Raw genomic sequence first — 17,528 nt, 5'->3', positions numbered from 1 at the left:
TGATTTGTCAGCACTATCCTTATCTTCAGGGTAGATGTTTTTATTTTATTCCGCTTATAATTCCATACTAAATGTAGTATTTCATGTTGATGTACTCCGTCTTTGATATTTGATTTAAATCAAATTCTTCGTCATTATAAATATCACGAATACACATCAAATAGTTTTCTGGTTGCAATTTTCTAATTTCGACTATGCGTTTTAGATCATAATTGCTCTTTATTTCATAAATTACGGTTTCATATTTTTAATTTCATAATTTCTGGATGCCATCTTAACAGATTTAAACTGTTGATCTATAATCCGGGAAAACAGATAATCCGGAATCTCCGAATCCGGAAGTCCCGACGAGTCCGGATTAAAGACTTTTGACTGTATATACCTGTGTGTGTATGTGTATATATGTATGTGTGCATCTATATACAGTACAAAGTCTTTAATCTGGACGTCCATAATCCTTTCCTCAAAGCTACAAACTTTCTGCGCATGTGTAGCATTTACGTACGCGCATAATACCTTTACACATGTGCATAATACGTTTATGCATGTGTGTTTAATGTATAACGGATGGTATAAGCTAGGCTAAAATTATCTATTTCAGTTAATGCTGCAGATTGCACACTTCCTTAATCTTCTAATTGGATCCGGCTTATTATTTTTTGCAGACTGTTAGAGCAATTTTATAAAAAGTAAGCTTGAACTTTCAATTATGTCAAAAAGAGTTTCCGATCCTGGAGCTGCCAAAGGATCTACAAAGCGAAAGCATGTTTCGATGTCCATGAAACAAAAAGTGGAATTGCTGCAAAAAATGGATAAAGGCATGAAGAAAGTGACAGAGAGATTAGTGAAAGCGAAAAAATTTCGATTGACAAGTTAGTCGGTATTCTCGACACAGCAATTACAGGACTTGAACAGCGGAACTTTGTAACTGAACAAGAAATTATGTCTGTTTATAGAATTAAAGAGAAAGTATTATCACATAAAATGAAGCAACTTAAACAACTTACATTGAAAGAAATGTTTAATAAAGTAAACAAATAAATATTAAGCTTTTTTTTTTTTTTTTTTTTTTTTTTTTGTAAATTTTGATACCCTTTAGATCATAATTGTTCTTTATTTCATAAATTACGGTTTCATATTTTTAATTTTATAATTTCTGCATGCCTTCGGTGATTCCGGATTAACAACTTTTGACTGTATTGTTGATTCATTTATTCAGTCACATCTTATGGCACAGCACAATGGAAGCAATCTGCACCTCACAATTTTACTTATGACATAGTAAAAACATATATTTATACACAATACACACACAACACAGATAATTCCAATTATGGCTAAGTCTCTAGATGGTGATGGTGTTACAATGTATATGTATGTAGTTGCAATAAAATATACCCATTGTGACAATTAAACAATTTTATTTCTGAACAAAATAATTCTTTAAAAGCACATTCCCATTATAAATCGCTCAACACAATGAGGGCAATCTGCACCCTCATAATTCTATACATACTTATAGCATTTTGGACACAATTATAACACAATGGACAGTGATGCAGTGAGATGCAAGCTAGCCGAGCAAGAAGAGTAAAGGAAAGTGAATGCACACTCTAGCAGAGACTACGAATACGATCAGAATTCTTTGAATTTTGAATAGTGATTGGACAGGAGCTTTTGCTCTGTAGATGAAATTAATGACATAAATGATGCAATACATATTCTTTGAGAGGATGCAGCAGAAATTAAAAAGGCCAAATTAAGTTAGCAATTTGTTACTAATTTTTGTCATACTTCCCCTTCTCCTTCAAGGAGAAAAAGCTTTTTAGAAGCATTAGCAAAGGAAAAGAAATTTTGTACAACATATACAATATGTGCTTATGAGAAAAAAAAAATGAATGTCTTTAAGGACATAGCCTTTAAGTTTCACTACACCTCGTCATTTGGTTCATGAATTTTCTCATATCTGAACATATAAAATTGTACATAAAAATGTAATTTGCAAATATTAGAACAAAATATTGCATAATATTTAAATTAAATGTACAGTCCAATCTGAACGTATCTAAAATACAAGTTCTTGAAATGTTTTCTCAAAATATTATCAAAATTGTTTTGAATTTTTTAGTATTAATTTTTTCACTAAATAATGTTTATAGTTCTTGAAATGTCACTTGAATATCTCAATATAAATTTGACAGTTCTTGTTTTTGAAAGTCTTGTGAAAAACTAAGCATTATTATCAAGATAAAATCAAAATATTTCTATTACACGAATGCACACACACACACACACTAATGAAAACACATTTAGAGAAATATTTATGTAGGAACACTGAGACGCAGAAATGCCGATTAAGAAGCACATAGATCCATATTGAAGAAGAATTTTGATTGGGTAGAATGCTAATCCATAATGAAGAGAAAACTTGGCAGTCAAGCAGATTAAATTCCATTTTTATTTAAATTCACATTTGTGGTCACAATTCACTTGGCACTCTAATTGTGCCTATTTCTAGAACAGTTACATTTTTTAATACTATTGTGATAGGAAGAGAGCACAGCGAAATGGCATCAAAGCAGCAACAGAGATACAAGTGAAGTGCACTTTTATCCAATATAGAAGACCCTCTACAAGGAAGGTTTTGGTTTAGGTTAAAAAAGTTTCAGTTCTCAAAATCTTGAGTTCAAGTTCCCAATTAGCTACATTGACACTACTCAAGCCATGCAACACATACTGATATAGAAATCATGCAATCCAGAAAAGTTATTAATTTGTTGAGAATAAAGAGGAAATAACCAAATTAAAAAAGAGGAATTATGAGGCTACTACTAAACCAAAAAAAAACTACTAAATTAAATTATAAAGCTGATTTACATGTTTATCTTACATATATATGTATATAGAAAGCAAACTTCTAATTTTAACTGGCAATAGACCCTCTTATTCTTCATTTTAATTTGGGTATTTCTCCTTTTCTGTCCTGAAATAGTAACTATCAATTACATATAAATCTAAATTGTGTCACCAGTCTTATATAACACTGCAATGTAGATACATTTTAGCAGCCAAAGAATAAGATATCAATTGAAACCAAAACTGTTTGACTCTCTCTCATGCTTCTTCTTCTGAATGCATTGTACTTTCCACTTGCTTCTCTTTTGCTCACATGAATAGTAGCTCACTTCTCTGTATCATTTATAATCATAAGATGTGGTATGCTTCCAAACATGCGAGGTGCAAATTGCACCCATGATAATATGCGAGTCAGAACGTGTCTCACAAGCTTTATCCAGAAAGTAAATTATGTTGGCTATATTGTTATTAAATTATGTTGCATACATTTCCTCCAAGTATACCTACATTTATCTCCTAGTTCCATCTTCTACTACACAATTACCATTTCGTATGCTTGCAGGCCATGATTAAGAAGTCACAGTTTTTCTTTCTCTGACTTCCCGAATTATTACATATACATAAATTTCTTCAATTAGGAAAATTTTTCTGCAACTTTTATTAAAAAATTTTTGTTTTGAATAAATTAATTTCCTTCAAATTTTGAATTGAAATATTTTACTTTTAGTATGACATGTTTTGTTTGGCTTACCAAAATTTTTAGCAATTCTGCTAATAATTTCTAACCCAAAGAAGTTTAAAAATTATTTAACATGTTGCTTTTAATTAACTTTTTTTTTCTGATTTTTGACTAGAATATTCTTCTTTTATATATATCAAAGCAGATTATGATTAATTAAAAACATTAAAAAAAAAAAAAAGACTTTGTTACACTTTCAAAACCCTTTATTTTAATTAAATAATATTGTCACATAACTTTAAAATTTAGTTTTCATTTTTAAATGTTTCAGGAATTCAGAATCACCTAGATATTATTCAGAAACATGGATCTGTTTGAAGACGTTTTGGCTGCTCCTTGAGAAAGACCCAGGAATTTTTACCAATTATATTTTATATCAATTTATAATGTTTTATTATTTTTATTGAACTTTATTTATTTCAGTTCTGTATTGTTTTTATTTTAATTTTGATTTGTACATTTCCTACTGGAAAGGTGCTGCCTTTCATAATCTAATTATTATCTCTTGATTATATATATATATATGTGTGTGTGTGTGTGAGAGAGGGGGGGAGAGAGAGAGAGAAGCTGTATACAGGATAAAATTCTACCTTTAATATATATTAAGGTAATGCATTATTTTAATATCAATCCCTGTTATATGATTCTTATATAAATTGAATGACACATGTTCTTACACAATGGTAAAAGTGAAACTAGATTTTTTTTTACCCACCAAAACTTTTAATTACTAAATAATATTAGTTAAGCGATAATTTGTTCATCTGCTGAAAAATACAATAAATAACCTCACTATTCTTGATCTAATACCAAATGCAGAATCACTCTCCTCATCTTGTTTTTATCCTAAGGTCATGTAACCTGTTATTTCTTTTTATTCCCACAGCAATATAGCACAAAGTCTGAGAAGTGGAATAATCAGGACTTAGGCAATTCTGGATTTTAAAGATTTCCAGATTTTAGATAATCAGTTTAAATCCAGTAAGATGGCAGACAGAAATTATAAAATTAAAGTATGAAATAAATGTTTGTGAAATAATAAAGCAGTTATGATCTTAAGATAATCAAAATTTACAAAAAAGTTCAATATTTACTTGTTTGTTGTATTAAGCATTTCTTTCAATGCAAGTTGTTTAAGTTATTTCATTTTCTGTGCTAATACTTTCTCTTTAATATTATACACAAACATAACTTGTTGCTCAGTTACAAAGTTCCTGCAAATACCCTCTCAAGAATTCTAGCTAAACTATCAACAGAAATCTTTTCCACTCTCAAAATCCTCTTTGTCACTTTCTTCACTAATGGTAGTTTCTGGATTTAAAACATACTACAGATTTCTACATCCATAGTTGACTGCTGATTGGGGCATAGTCATCACAATGGAAAAGTTTTGTTATATTATCTTCATTAATTATCATGTCTTCACATTTCCTCACAAATTCCATTAACCACAAAATTTTACCTTCTACAGTGTTCAAAGTCATATGTCAAAATAAGGTTACTGTTTTGCATAATTTTGAAATTGTTCTTTCTGAAGGCCAAAATAAACCAAAACTATTTTCTCTTGCCAAGACCATTACAGAAGGAAGTTACAATTACACTTTTGCTTTGCAGATCCATGGTCAGCTCCAAAATTTCAAATTGTTTTTGACATAATCGAAAGTTCAAACTTTAATTTTGATGATATAGCTATAATAATAAAAGCATGCAAAAAATAGAAAGTTAAGGAAGATATAATTTGCTGTGTTAAGTTCTTCAAAATCTTAATCCTATCTCTCTTCCCTGCTGCTATAGTAGCCAACTTTCACGGTTGATGGGATAATACATAAACACATATAAAAGTCTTAATTATCAAAAGTGAAAAGTTTTGGATTATATTTTAATATAGTTTCCATTAAAAACTTATGGGGTTCAAGTAGAGTGCTAGCTTTGGTTGTCCATTAAAGACTGTTATGAACTTCCTGTTGTTCAATATTCCCTGAAATCAGATCAACTCTTTATATGAATATAGAAAACACAAATGTTTAGAAGTTTTATGTCAGAGTTATCATGGATGAAAAATTTGCCACACTCATACAGACCCACATTATTGTAAAAAAGGGATTGTGGGGATCCTAATTCATGTTTATTCACTGAAAATTCACTATCAGACTTTTGGATCGAAGTCATAACTTCCCTAGGTTGACAAGAGGTAAAAATGCACTCAAAAGTAACAAAAACAAACACTAACCAGAAAAACGACAGCTGAATTTAAAGACAGAAATCAGCTCTTGTCTGCTGCATGCATGCACATACCTTGGTTGTCACAAAATACATTTGGGTGATATGAATTTTCTGTTTTGACAACATAATGCATTTCCTTGTTAATACTTTTCAAAAAAGATGGATAATCAGAAAGAACCCAATTTTTTACTCTGTTAATTAATGAAAAAATTCATTTTCTTAAAAGAAAAAAGATCCAGCCCATCAGCTGCTTTCAGATCATGCATTCAGCCTACATGCAATTTGACAGTGAGACCACTGATCTAAACAACCTTGATAAAGCTGCTGACATTGTTATCTAAAGTTAATGTTATGAAGGTGCCCTGCCATAGCAGTATACAGACACCAATTTTCTGAAATCAGAGAATAAGTTTAGCATTAGGCTTGTTAATTGAAAGTTTCTAAATCATATGGTAAAAATACTAAGAGGAAATATGCAAGAGACAGAAATACAATAAATTAAAAAGAGGCAATAAAAATAAAAACTGAAAATTATTTCTTCATACTAAAATTAAATTTTAAATTCCATCTTGTGTATTTCAGCATCTTTCTGTAACAGAAAAGCACATATCATAAATACACTAAAAGAGTAACAACAGTAAATCAAATTAAAATGTCACTGTAAAACAATTTAACTTTTTTATAACTGGAAATATTATACAGGGTGTTTAAAAAGAATCATCCTATTTAAAAATAATCATAGCTATTCAGCTTTTAATCTGTTTTGATAGAAAAATGTATAGGTAGAAAGGGGTAACTCTTCAGTTTTATGCAGTTGGCGACAGGTAGCACTAAATGCTCTTCCTTCACCTGCTACTTTAACATTTGGCTAGATTACAACTGCACAGTATAAATCACTTTGTGTTCTCCATTTCACGAAGTGAAAGTCCACAATAACTGTTCAGTGTAATTTTCGTCACCCATACCCGAGTGTTCAACAAGATAGCATTAGGCAATGGTAAAAAAAAATTTTAAGACACAGGTAGTCTGTGTAAAAGGAAATCATCTGGCTGCCCCACATGTCAGACGAAAATGTCGAGCGCATCCAACAGAATTTTGCACGTAGTCCACGAAAATTCTCTCGCCGTGCTAGTAGGGAACTCAATATTCCTACAATATCTATCTGGCATGTTTGGGGACAACATTTGTTTTTCAGATCATATAGGAATCAGTTGCTACAAGCACTTCATATAGGTGACAAACAATGACGTGTGGAGTTTTGTGAATTCATCCTTCAGAATATGTCACAAGAGACAATTTTTTAACACACTTCACGCTAACTGGCAAGGTCTATGTTAGAATATAGGGTATGAAGCAGCTACATCAAATTGTAGAGCATAAGAGAGACTCGCCAAAAATTAACGTCTTTGTACTATTTCTTGGAAAATCCTCTATGATCCCATCTTTCAACAAAGGCCATTGTTGATCGTAAATCTTGATATGCTTGAAAATTGGCTTTTCCCACAGTTAGAAACCAATTTGGATGACTTTGTTTTCCAGCAAGACAGGGCACCACCTCACTGGAGGTTGGGCACTCAAACATTTTTTGTAATCCTCAATGATAAATTAGCTGTCTGGAATGTAACGTGATGATTTAGTTAAATATCATTAGCTTCCAAGAACACCAGACCCCTCAGTGTGCAATTTCTTCTTGTGGGGGTTTATTAAAGACTGCTTATGTGCCTCTATTTCCAACTATATCAGCCAAATTGAAAATATGCATAACAACAACCATGGAAACAATGGATGCAGATATGCTTGTAAAAGTTTGGAACAAATATGACTACCATATATACATATGCCATGCATCCAGAGGTGGACATATTGATTGAATATCTAGAGGTTGACATACTGCATATGATTAGCCATATAATACAAAAATAATCTTAAATTTCTATGTTCGATATTTTTTATAATACATAGATTTTGAATTGGTAATTCTTTTTTAAAAATCCTGCATTATCCTTTTCTGCATCAGGCGTCTTTCGGTACACTGTAATCGAATATATTGGAATACCGGAAAATTCAATTTTGTAAAATGATGTTGAGCTCCATTTGCATAAAATAATTACTGGTGTATTTCCGAAAAGAGGTTGCAAGATATAGCATTTCCTAGGCAATCAATGCCCCTTTTTTTTTAATATCATCCCCCAATGGTGAAATTAGTACAAGAAAGTACTATTTCTAGCATTTCCTTCTGGAATGGAAGTGCTGTTTATTAATTTGCTGTTGATTCATGCTGTCTTCAAAATGCAAATTAGTGTTGCCATCTAAAAGGTAAAAAAGAAATTCACATACTAGTAGAGTAATATGATCCTAACTATAAGCAGAAAATAAATTACATTCCTATATAAGACTTCTAAATAGATACAAGTATATCTATGGTATTATTATGCAGGCTTTTTAAAATATACACATGTATATCCCTGGGCAAAAGTGGTTAAACTGAGAAATTAATTGAAGCTGAAAAATTAATATTTATAACTTTTTCGATTTTTATACATATTCATTTGAGAAATTTTGCGCCATGCAATGCTTTCATGTTGATGAAATAAATAAAACATACAATTAAATTATTTTTTGAAAGAAATCAATACCCAGTAAATATTCCTACAGTGACCATTTCTTAGAGACTTTTAAAAAGCTACCTATGAAGCATCAGTATTGCTAAAAACATACATTACAGAAAAGTACTAAACATCATCTCTCTAAGATGATTCCGAAGAAAAAAAAAAAAAAAAAACTGGAATCTATGTGATTATCCTAGAGTTCACTGTAAACCACAGGCTAGCTTCAAACACTAGCTGTGTCTAGTGTACAAATCAACTTATCTCATCTGCAACAACTAAATACAGGTATCTTTTGCTTCAAATTATTAATATGCTTAATTTACATGGAGCACTAACTGTGCTGATCACCTAAACTGTTGCGGCTGAGGCTGCCACCCTGACTGATATAATTATTAGTGCACTTGGCTGCTGTAGCAATGTGTTCAGATTCAAATCCTGGAAAAGGCATAAATGATTCCAAGGAGAATTCGGGACCTGATTTTGAGGGCTCAGCAGTGAATTACACCTATATGACCAATAGTGAATTTCTGGTCTCTCACCCATTTATAAATCAACCTGTACCTGCAGTCAGGACTACAGTAATTCATTTCCAATAATAACTGTGTGAAAAAAAAAATTAGAATAATTTTGTTTTAAAATAAAAAAAAAATTGATACTGTAATAGTAAGTCATTCACATAAAAATAAAATATCCCTCAAAACTTTTTAATTAAGGATGTAAAAGTGTAATAACTTTATTTGTATACATTCAATCTAAATAAGAGGAACAAGATGTTCAAAAGAAGTTAGTTGTTACAAAATATTGTTACGAATTTGGTATTTAAAAAGCTAATGTTAGTTCAATTATAAATTAAATGGTTTTATTTCTCGCGCAGTGCAGCGCGTGACGAATATTAAAAGAAAGCTAAGCCGGAAAAATTAAAAATACAAGAGCGCGTGCGTTAAATAAATAAATATCTCTTTTTGATTTCGAGAAAGTGCTGGAAAATTCTAGCGCGTGATTTTAAAATCTTATAAAAGGAGGAAAACATCTCAGTTTGTAGTAGTTGTTTAGTTTGTTGTTGTTTAGAAAACTACTGTTGTTGATTGTAGCGAATTCGCGGATTAGCGTTCTTTAGCTGTTTTGAATTACGTTCTATTGGACATTTGAGTAGTTAAAAGATAACTACTGTGAGATATTGTAATATTGCATGATAATTTGAGAAAATTTAAGCATTTTTGTTGTGATAATAATAAATTTTTGTTCATTTTTCATCGGACTTGTGCATTCATTTCATAACGAACCCGTACGCACGCAACAATATATTAGAATGGAATCAATTAATATGGAAAGTACTCCAGAAATTCTAATTTGAATAATATCCTAGTTGATAAAAAAATATATTTAACATAGATAATGAGAAAAATTTTCATGCAAAAGACAAATATTTTAGAGAATTCTGAAACTATACAGATTTATATAAAGGTTTAAAAAAATATATCACATTCATATATTTTTATATACAGATGTTTTGTAATATAAAAGAAGCAAAATCCTTTTACATATAAATTCCTGAAATAACATATAATACTATTTCTACATAGTCTTGTACATTGTAGTGAACAAACACTTTTTGGATTCCTTCTCCACAGAAATCAGCTACCTGTCATGATAGCTAGTTATTAAGGTAGTTTTCATTTTTCCATCAGTGTTTTGATCCTCTTTGAATAATCTGACCCATTTCACACTGTGCTATCACTCACTTGCATGTGCAGTTGGGATGGAGAGTTACTCTATTCTTAACCAATTTATTCCACATTACAAAGTATACACACTGATGCAACCAGCACTGAATTCAGCACAATGGAATTTCAGCAACCTACAGGCACACTCATTCTTACGTATGTCTAAAATTTGAAATGCTTTTCACAAACAGACATTACTTAGATTTTGCCCTACACCAAATGCAGGAAAAAAAATTTGAAATTAAAGTATATTAACTGAAACGAATAATTAGGAGACAGAGACGTTGGATTATATAAAAGTATATTTTCAAAAATAGATGGCAAAAAAGAATTATGTAGTAGTTATCAAATTGCATCTAGCACACTGTAAAAATAGAAAAGATATATAGATTATAATTGTAAATCTGAAGATAAATTATAAATCTGAAGATCCCAAGAAATATATGCTCACATTATGATTAGAAAAGATAATACAAGTAAGCAATTTCATTGCATGTAGTTAGGTTAATTTTAATTGCTAAAAAGTTGCTTTCTCATCAGAAAACTTACTTAACCTTCTAGCATGCATACATGTGCAAAATTTACGACAAATTCAGTTTTTAAGTACATTTTTCGCATATCAAAGCTGAGATGTCTGAATGTCATTTCTATTCCTTCTTTCTACCCTTCCCCACATCATGGAATGTGCCAACAGGAAGTCATTTGACTTTTTTTTTTTTTTTTTTACTGGGCATCTGTGCTACGTGGCAGCTTTTTCATAAAAGTTACAACACGACGTGTGCGTGTTCTTGTGTAAAAATTCGGAAAATATTTTTTTTCTCAAATATTTTGTAATTTTGTGTTATTAACTGACATGTATTATTTTAATTTGAGTACATTTGGTTCGGTAAATTTTATATTAGTTTTCATGGCAAAAAAAATATGAGCAACCAGCTGATTTTGCTCGCATTCTTCAAGAATTATCTGATGAAGAAAAGGAAGACAAGGAAATCTTTGGATGGAAGAAAAATAGCAATTTCCTTTCCTTATTTTCCTTTATTTACATCTTTTAGAAATAAATAAAAATATTATAGTTTAAAGTGCATTTTTGTAACCAGCAAGAAGTAAATTTCCTTGCAGAAGTAAGTAATGCTAAACATACTTTTTTTCCTACCAAGGTGTTTTCCTTTTTTATTTGTCTATACTTGCTTTTGATGAATATTAAAATTAGCTTCGATTTTAAAATATAATTATTAAATAATAAATTTAAAATGTTCTATAATGAAATACATCATTGCATTTTCATCTCACTAACATAAGAACTTAAAAATAATTATATCTGAATGTGATACCATTTGTATTTTGCAAATAAGATTAATATTTTATTTCTTAACAAATTTACTATCAATATTCACTCAATTCTGTTGTTTGTCATGACAAAAACTGTAAAACATCGGATGTCGTAAAAAATACGACGCTCATGCGTCGAAATACGAACGTGCTCATGTAAAATTACCAAGTGCGCATGCTGGAAGGTTAAAATACTTCACAAATTTTCATAATGTCCCAAATAAAAAAAGGAGGGGACAATATTTTTTTAAGTTTGACTAAAATTACTAGAGTATGGACAGCTTAATTTTCTTTAGTTTTTTTGTTCTATAACAGAGAGACAAGATCTTTCCAATGGCAATTCTAAATACAGAGAACAGGATAATTTCGATTTTTATACTTATATATTAGCATAAACATATCAGCGAAAATAAGCCGAATGTGCCAAATTCTAGCAACCATGTACATAATAATTTTTCAAGTTCAAAATGTAAAACTGCCACTTTTGAAAGTGTTTTTGTAGTGTTCTAAATTCTAAAATTTTTTATGAATACATCATATTTTTTGTCTTTAAGTCAGTTTTAAAATTAAAAAATTTTTGAGTTTCTCATACTCAGTTGAAACTCAGTTTTAAAGACTAAAAACTCAGTTTTAAAATAATTGTAAGATTTTGTTATAGCGGAAGAAAGTGCAGCAAAATCTCTGCAGAAATAGTTTTTACTGTAAAATCACCAAAGAAAATGACTGCTTGAATCTACTGCCACAAAATTTCCATCAGAATAACAAAAAAACATGTTTCTAAGTAGGTTTATTGATTGATTTTTCAGATAAATATCTGATTAAAACATACAACATGAATGTATGTAATCAATAATTTTTTATTAGTCATCCTTAATTTTCAATACAAAATCACCAAACTATGCTGAAGTGGTTGCTCTAGCATGCAAGTACCCAAAAAATCACCAAAGAAAATGACTGCTTGAATCTACTGCCACAAAATTTTCATCAGAACAACAAAAAAAACCTGTCTCTAAGTAGGTTTATTGATTGATTTTTCAGATAAATATCTGATTAAAACATACAACATGAATGTATGTAATAAATAATCTTTTATTAGTCATCCTTCATTTTCAATACAAAATCACCAAACTATGCTGACGTGGTTGCTCTAGCATGCAAGTACCCCAAAAAAAGTTTTAAGCATATTATTATTTTTAAACACTTAATTCAAGAATTCTTATTCTGTCACTATTTCATTACACAAAATAATGAAAGAATTAGGTAGTTCAATATCATTAAATTCTCAAATGTTTTATTTAATAATTATTCCAGAATTTCTTATTTCCTTTATCAAGTGGCTGAACTCTTTGTATTTCAGCAACTTATTTTATCACCAATGACTACCACAGCTTTCACAATATGACATTTAATTGAGTTTCTTCAATTGTTCATATGTAATTTGGATATTTAAGTATTACTGTAATCACCTTAGCCAAACTCTGGCAACCTTGGCATAACAGTTCTTCAGGTAACCATATCTACTGCAAGTTGCAATTTGAAAATTCACCAACTCATATTTTTCTTCTGTTAAACATGACAAACTACAATAAGTTGGTTGTGGTTTATTTGATAACAAATAATGGTACTGAAGTACCATTATTTATTATCAAAATCTATAGTACTTACATATTAGATAAAATAATTATACTCATTTTATATTATCCAAAACCAATCGTTCATGCCATTTGACATTCACCAATTTCTTGCCTTTTTCACCATTTCTTTAATAAAGCACTTTTTGTTTGAAGCAAAATGACTTGTCACATTTTTGTACTATTACTCTCAGCTTTTGATTTTTCTCTTTTCATGAAGCATTTTAGATATTATTTACCTCCTTATCGACTCCAAACAAATATCGGGGAAGTGCAGAATAACCCACGGCTTGGTGCATTTTTAAGAACTGAACATACTCGGTATTCACATACACATCTTAACTTAAAAAAACAAAATCCCAGAATTGCACAAAAATGGCACTGTGTACTCCCTTGACTTTATCTATGTACACATCAACCTATTTTCACTTAAAAAGTAAAAGAAAAATTGATAAAAATCCAATTCTTCTTACCCTTGTAAAAAGTGTCAAACAACTAAGTAGGTGATTCTGTACTTTACCCCAAATGTCTCTCTTTGAGAACAAGTTTCTCTGTTCTTATCTGTGAAAGTTCATAAAGTGAGCAGTGTCTCTACTTCATTATAAAACAGATTTGTCTCCTTTATAATCTAAATACTAAACACATAATCTGTTGTATTTGTTCCTAATAAGCACAATTCAAAGATTAATGCTACATACCAGAAAGAAAAAAAAAAAAAAATGGGAAGAATCTATTCACTTCAGTTTTCTACTCAGATCATTTAATTATCACACATCTAACTGCAACATTTCAATAAACTGTTTATCAAAACGAAACCTGGCTCATATTCAAATTACTCATTTAAAAAACCATAAAAATACCCAAGCAGCTAATCTGTTTGTAAGATTCAATTTCTGGTCAAACTACCAATGCTTGCCATTCAATCAGAGATAAACAATTTTTCAAAACGATCTGCTAAAGGTTGATCTTTACATTATGGTAACTTGGCTTTTTTTTTGGCGAACATTTGGTGACCAACTCTCCTACAGCAACCCTCTATTTTTTTCCCGCCGCCATTTTGTCTTCACGAAGTAAAGACATGTTTCTTTTCTTTTTATCTACTGAACACTTCTTCCAACAATCTACTAGCCAAATTACACTTATGCCAGAAATTTTATCTAACAAAACTGCTTAATCATGACAAATATTCACTGCAAAATTGGGAAAAAGTGCACAATACCATACTCCTTACGCGTTTTTCAAAATAACACATACACATAAACCATGTACACGCCGACTTATTTTTACTTAAAAAAACATCCCAGAATTGCACAAAAATGGCATTGTGCACACTCTTCACTATATCCAAGTACACTGCTTTTTTCTCATAAATTAGAAAAATTTCACGAAAATACATGACAATTTTCTTAATCTTTAAACCCGGTAAAAAGAACATATATGAAATTACCTGATCGCGAAAAAGTATTTACCCTTTCCAAATATAAACATTTCCACATATAAAATAAATAAAATATCCAAAAACTTTTACCTCTAAATCATCTATTACATTATACACGTCACCAACGAATTCATACCGCAAACATTACAAATACTTAGTGTCAGATATTTAAATTATTTCCATGCACGTTTACTTCAACTAAAACGTATACCAAATTCCTACAAACATAAAATTCACAAAATAACTATCATTTAATTAAAATATAATTAAATTCAAAAACACTACTTAAAATATAAATGAGCACATACATTAAATTAATACATACATAAATAACCATTTTGAATTCACTTTAGTTACGGCCATGGGATCCAAAAATTCACGAACACTGTTTCACACAACACAGAATAAAGCCAAATACAAAATTTCCATATTTTTTCCCGATTTCCCCCCTTTTCCGATTAAAGAACCGTAATTCGTCCATTAATATCACATGACATATCCCATGATCTCTCATTTTCCTCACACAAAATAATGCGTAATCGGAACTGAGTACTGCTCACGTTATTACCAAAGTCCCAGGTAGTAACCTTTATCGCCTCCAAAATGTCGCCAAACTACCAGTTACCATATTGTGAAGATCAACCCTGCTAAACTTCTATGCATAATTTAATTGCACTGCTCATTTTTCCTAACAAGAAACTAAATTTGAAAAAGAAATATGTTTACTAACCATTATTTTTGTGGACACAGAAGGTTTCCTAAAACAATCAAATAGAAAACATGATTACTTGAATACTGAAAATGTATATCAATTCTAATCCTATAAATATGCCTCTAAGGAAATATGGAATGGTATGAACAAAATCCATTAACTGATTAAAAATTAACAAAATTTATTGAGAGATTAAATTTTTAAAATATTTACAATATTAGAAATATTTACAGAATCCAGAATATACCCTGAAGCACAACTCTGCATTAAAATCCAGAATGTGTAATCATCTTACTCTACACCAATTTTATGCCTTTAACTATGCAAAAAAATAGCAAAACAAGATCATGTATTTCTATCCTGTAAAATGATTTATGTAATTTTATTTAAAAAAATTACTCTTCAGTTCTTCCAAATTTTATTCTAGAATAATTTTGTAAATTTTGTTCCTTTTCAAAATTTGTTCCTTTTCAAAAACGAAATGAAAACCCCATCTCCCTCCCCCTCCCAAAGTCCACCTAAGATGCTCTGCATTTCATGTTATGATTTTTTCTAAACGTTTCATTAATTATCTATGGGATAAAATGGTGCAAGACTTTACATAATACTAACCATCACTTTCTTCAGAAATATTTATGAGCATTTAAAAAAAAAAAAACAACTACATTAAATACAAAGTTACACATTATAAAATATCAACACATTCTTTAAGATTCTAAATATTGTATTACTTCAAATTTAAGCTGCAACGTTTAGTAAAAATTTTTATAGACTATTAACAGTTCTGCTTAAATTCAAAGTCAATATTTTAGCATTTCTCAACAAATTAGGTAGATTATTATATTCATATTAACAATTATTTAAAAAAATAATAATGTTTTATTTTTCAATACTTATAAAAATTATTTATATTTTCCGGTTAAAAAAAATCCAACTGGAATTAAATTCGAGAGTGATTGTTTTTTATAATTTTTTCCACTTAAAAAAATGTTACTGTGGCTTAAATTTGAAATAGCAGGATAGCAAAAAAATAACTGGTTGCATGAATATTGAAGATCTACTGATTTTAGTTAAACAACACACACTTCCTGCTGAATATGAGGTCAGAATTAATTGCTTTAAAATCAAATAGGTTTATATATTAAGGTAACTAAAACTATGCTACAATGGTTCCTATGAATGATGAAAATTTTTCATTTTTATAACATTCCTATTTTTCTCAATTCTTGATCATTATATTGTATTTCGTCTTATGCATTAAAATTCGCTTAAAAAACAGATTTAAGCTGTGCATGATTTAATTACACACGAAAGAAGAAGAAATGTGTTCAGTCTAGAAGTAACTACAAAATAATTTATGTATTTAAAAAATAAATAAATACATAAAAACCTTTTTTTGTCAATTCGATATACTAACATTTTAGTATTAATAGAACTCGGATACATCACTACACAATAAAAAGGACATTAATCGGATATTACGAGTGTATTTAGCACTGTTAAAGAACATATAAAGTAACGATTTAGTAAATCGAAACAGAAGTATTTCGTTTTCATTTTTTCATTCCCGAAAAAGAAGTCTAAATACGGTTACCTCAGCACAATAAAAAAAAAAAAAATACTCGCATAATTTATGAGACAATGGATATTGTAGAGCCATGAATACATTAAATTATTCATGTTATGCAAATATAATGCAAATGACAATCACCAAAAATATTCCACGACATTTCAGTCTTTTAAATTATATTAACAGACAAGTGGACATATTCTAAATATCAGAAGAAAAAAATCTCGATTTTTTTGTTATGGTCCACTTTAAAATAAATCACATACTAGGATTACGAATTATATTTCATTTATTTACACGAAATTAATTCTAGTTCGCCTTCCGAATTTCAACTAATTTTTTTCAGTAGATTATTGTTGCCAAATCTAAAATTACATATATTTTTTCCTCCAAGTTTGGAAGCTTATTGGGTGTTTGATGCTAGTATTAAGCCTCTTCAGCTGAAAGGAATAACGCTGTTCAGAGTTCTTTCATATCACCTGTTCAATTCATTCACCTGTTGTTTAAATAATTTTTAGAATGCTAGAGAGAGTTAACTTTTTTAGTTTCTCGAACTGCATCGAGACATTATCATTCCTTCTATTTTTTACCTCACTTATATTCATATTGTTCGCAGTCCAGTTTTCTCTACAACGGCAGCTTTCTACAGCAGGCACTTACAAGAAGGATATCTGGAAAAATAGAACATTTTAATTTT

The 17,528-nt window shown here is 29.8% G+C and overlaps 1 protein-coding gene across 2 annotated transcripts in view; it reads right to left on the bottom strand.

The window, feature by feature from the left end:
• Nucleotides 1–17,172, bottom strand: part of LOC118192280 (uncharacterized) — a 35,481-nt gene extending 18,309 nt beyond the window's left edge. Inside the window, exons 1-2 of one of the 2 annotated variants that reach the window (XM_035363209.2) lie at nt 16,973–17,172; nt 15,280–15,307 (exon numbers count right to left, since the gene is read on the bottom strand). Coding sequence is in view for 1 of the 2 variants with exons in the window: in XM_085806601.1 (XP_085662727.1) it covers nt 16,973–16,991 (19 nt within the window). In the remaining variant the exon portion in view is untranslated. The remainder of the gene's footprint in view (nt 1–15,279; nt 15,308–16,972) is intronic. The other variant, XM_085806601.1, reaches the window with a different exon arrangement.
• Nucleotides 17,173–17,528: the final 356 nt, after the last annotated feature.

The sequence above is a fragment of the Stegodyphus dumicola genome, chromosome 12, assembly GCF_044657685.1.
Source record: "Stegodyphus dumicola isolate Sdum_Otavi_A_Nest chromosome 12, ASM4465768v1".
Lineage (NCBI taxonomy): Eukaryota > Metazoa > Arthropoda > Arachnida > Araneae > Eresidae > Stegodyphus > Stegodyphus dumicola.
This window is presented reverse-complemented; position numbering and strand designations above follow the sequence as displayed.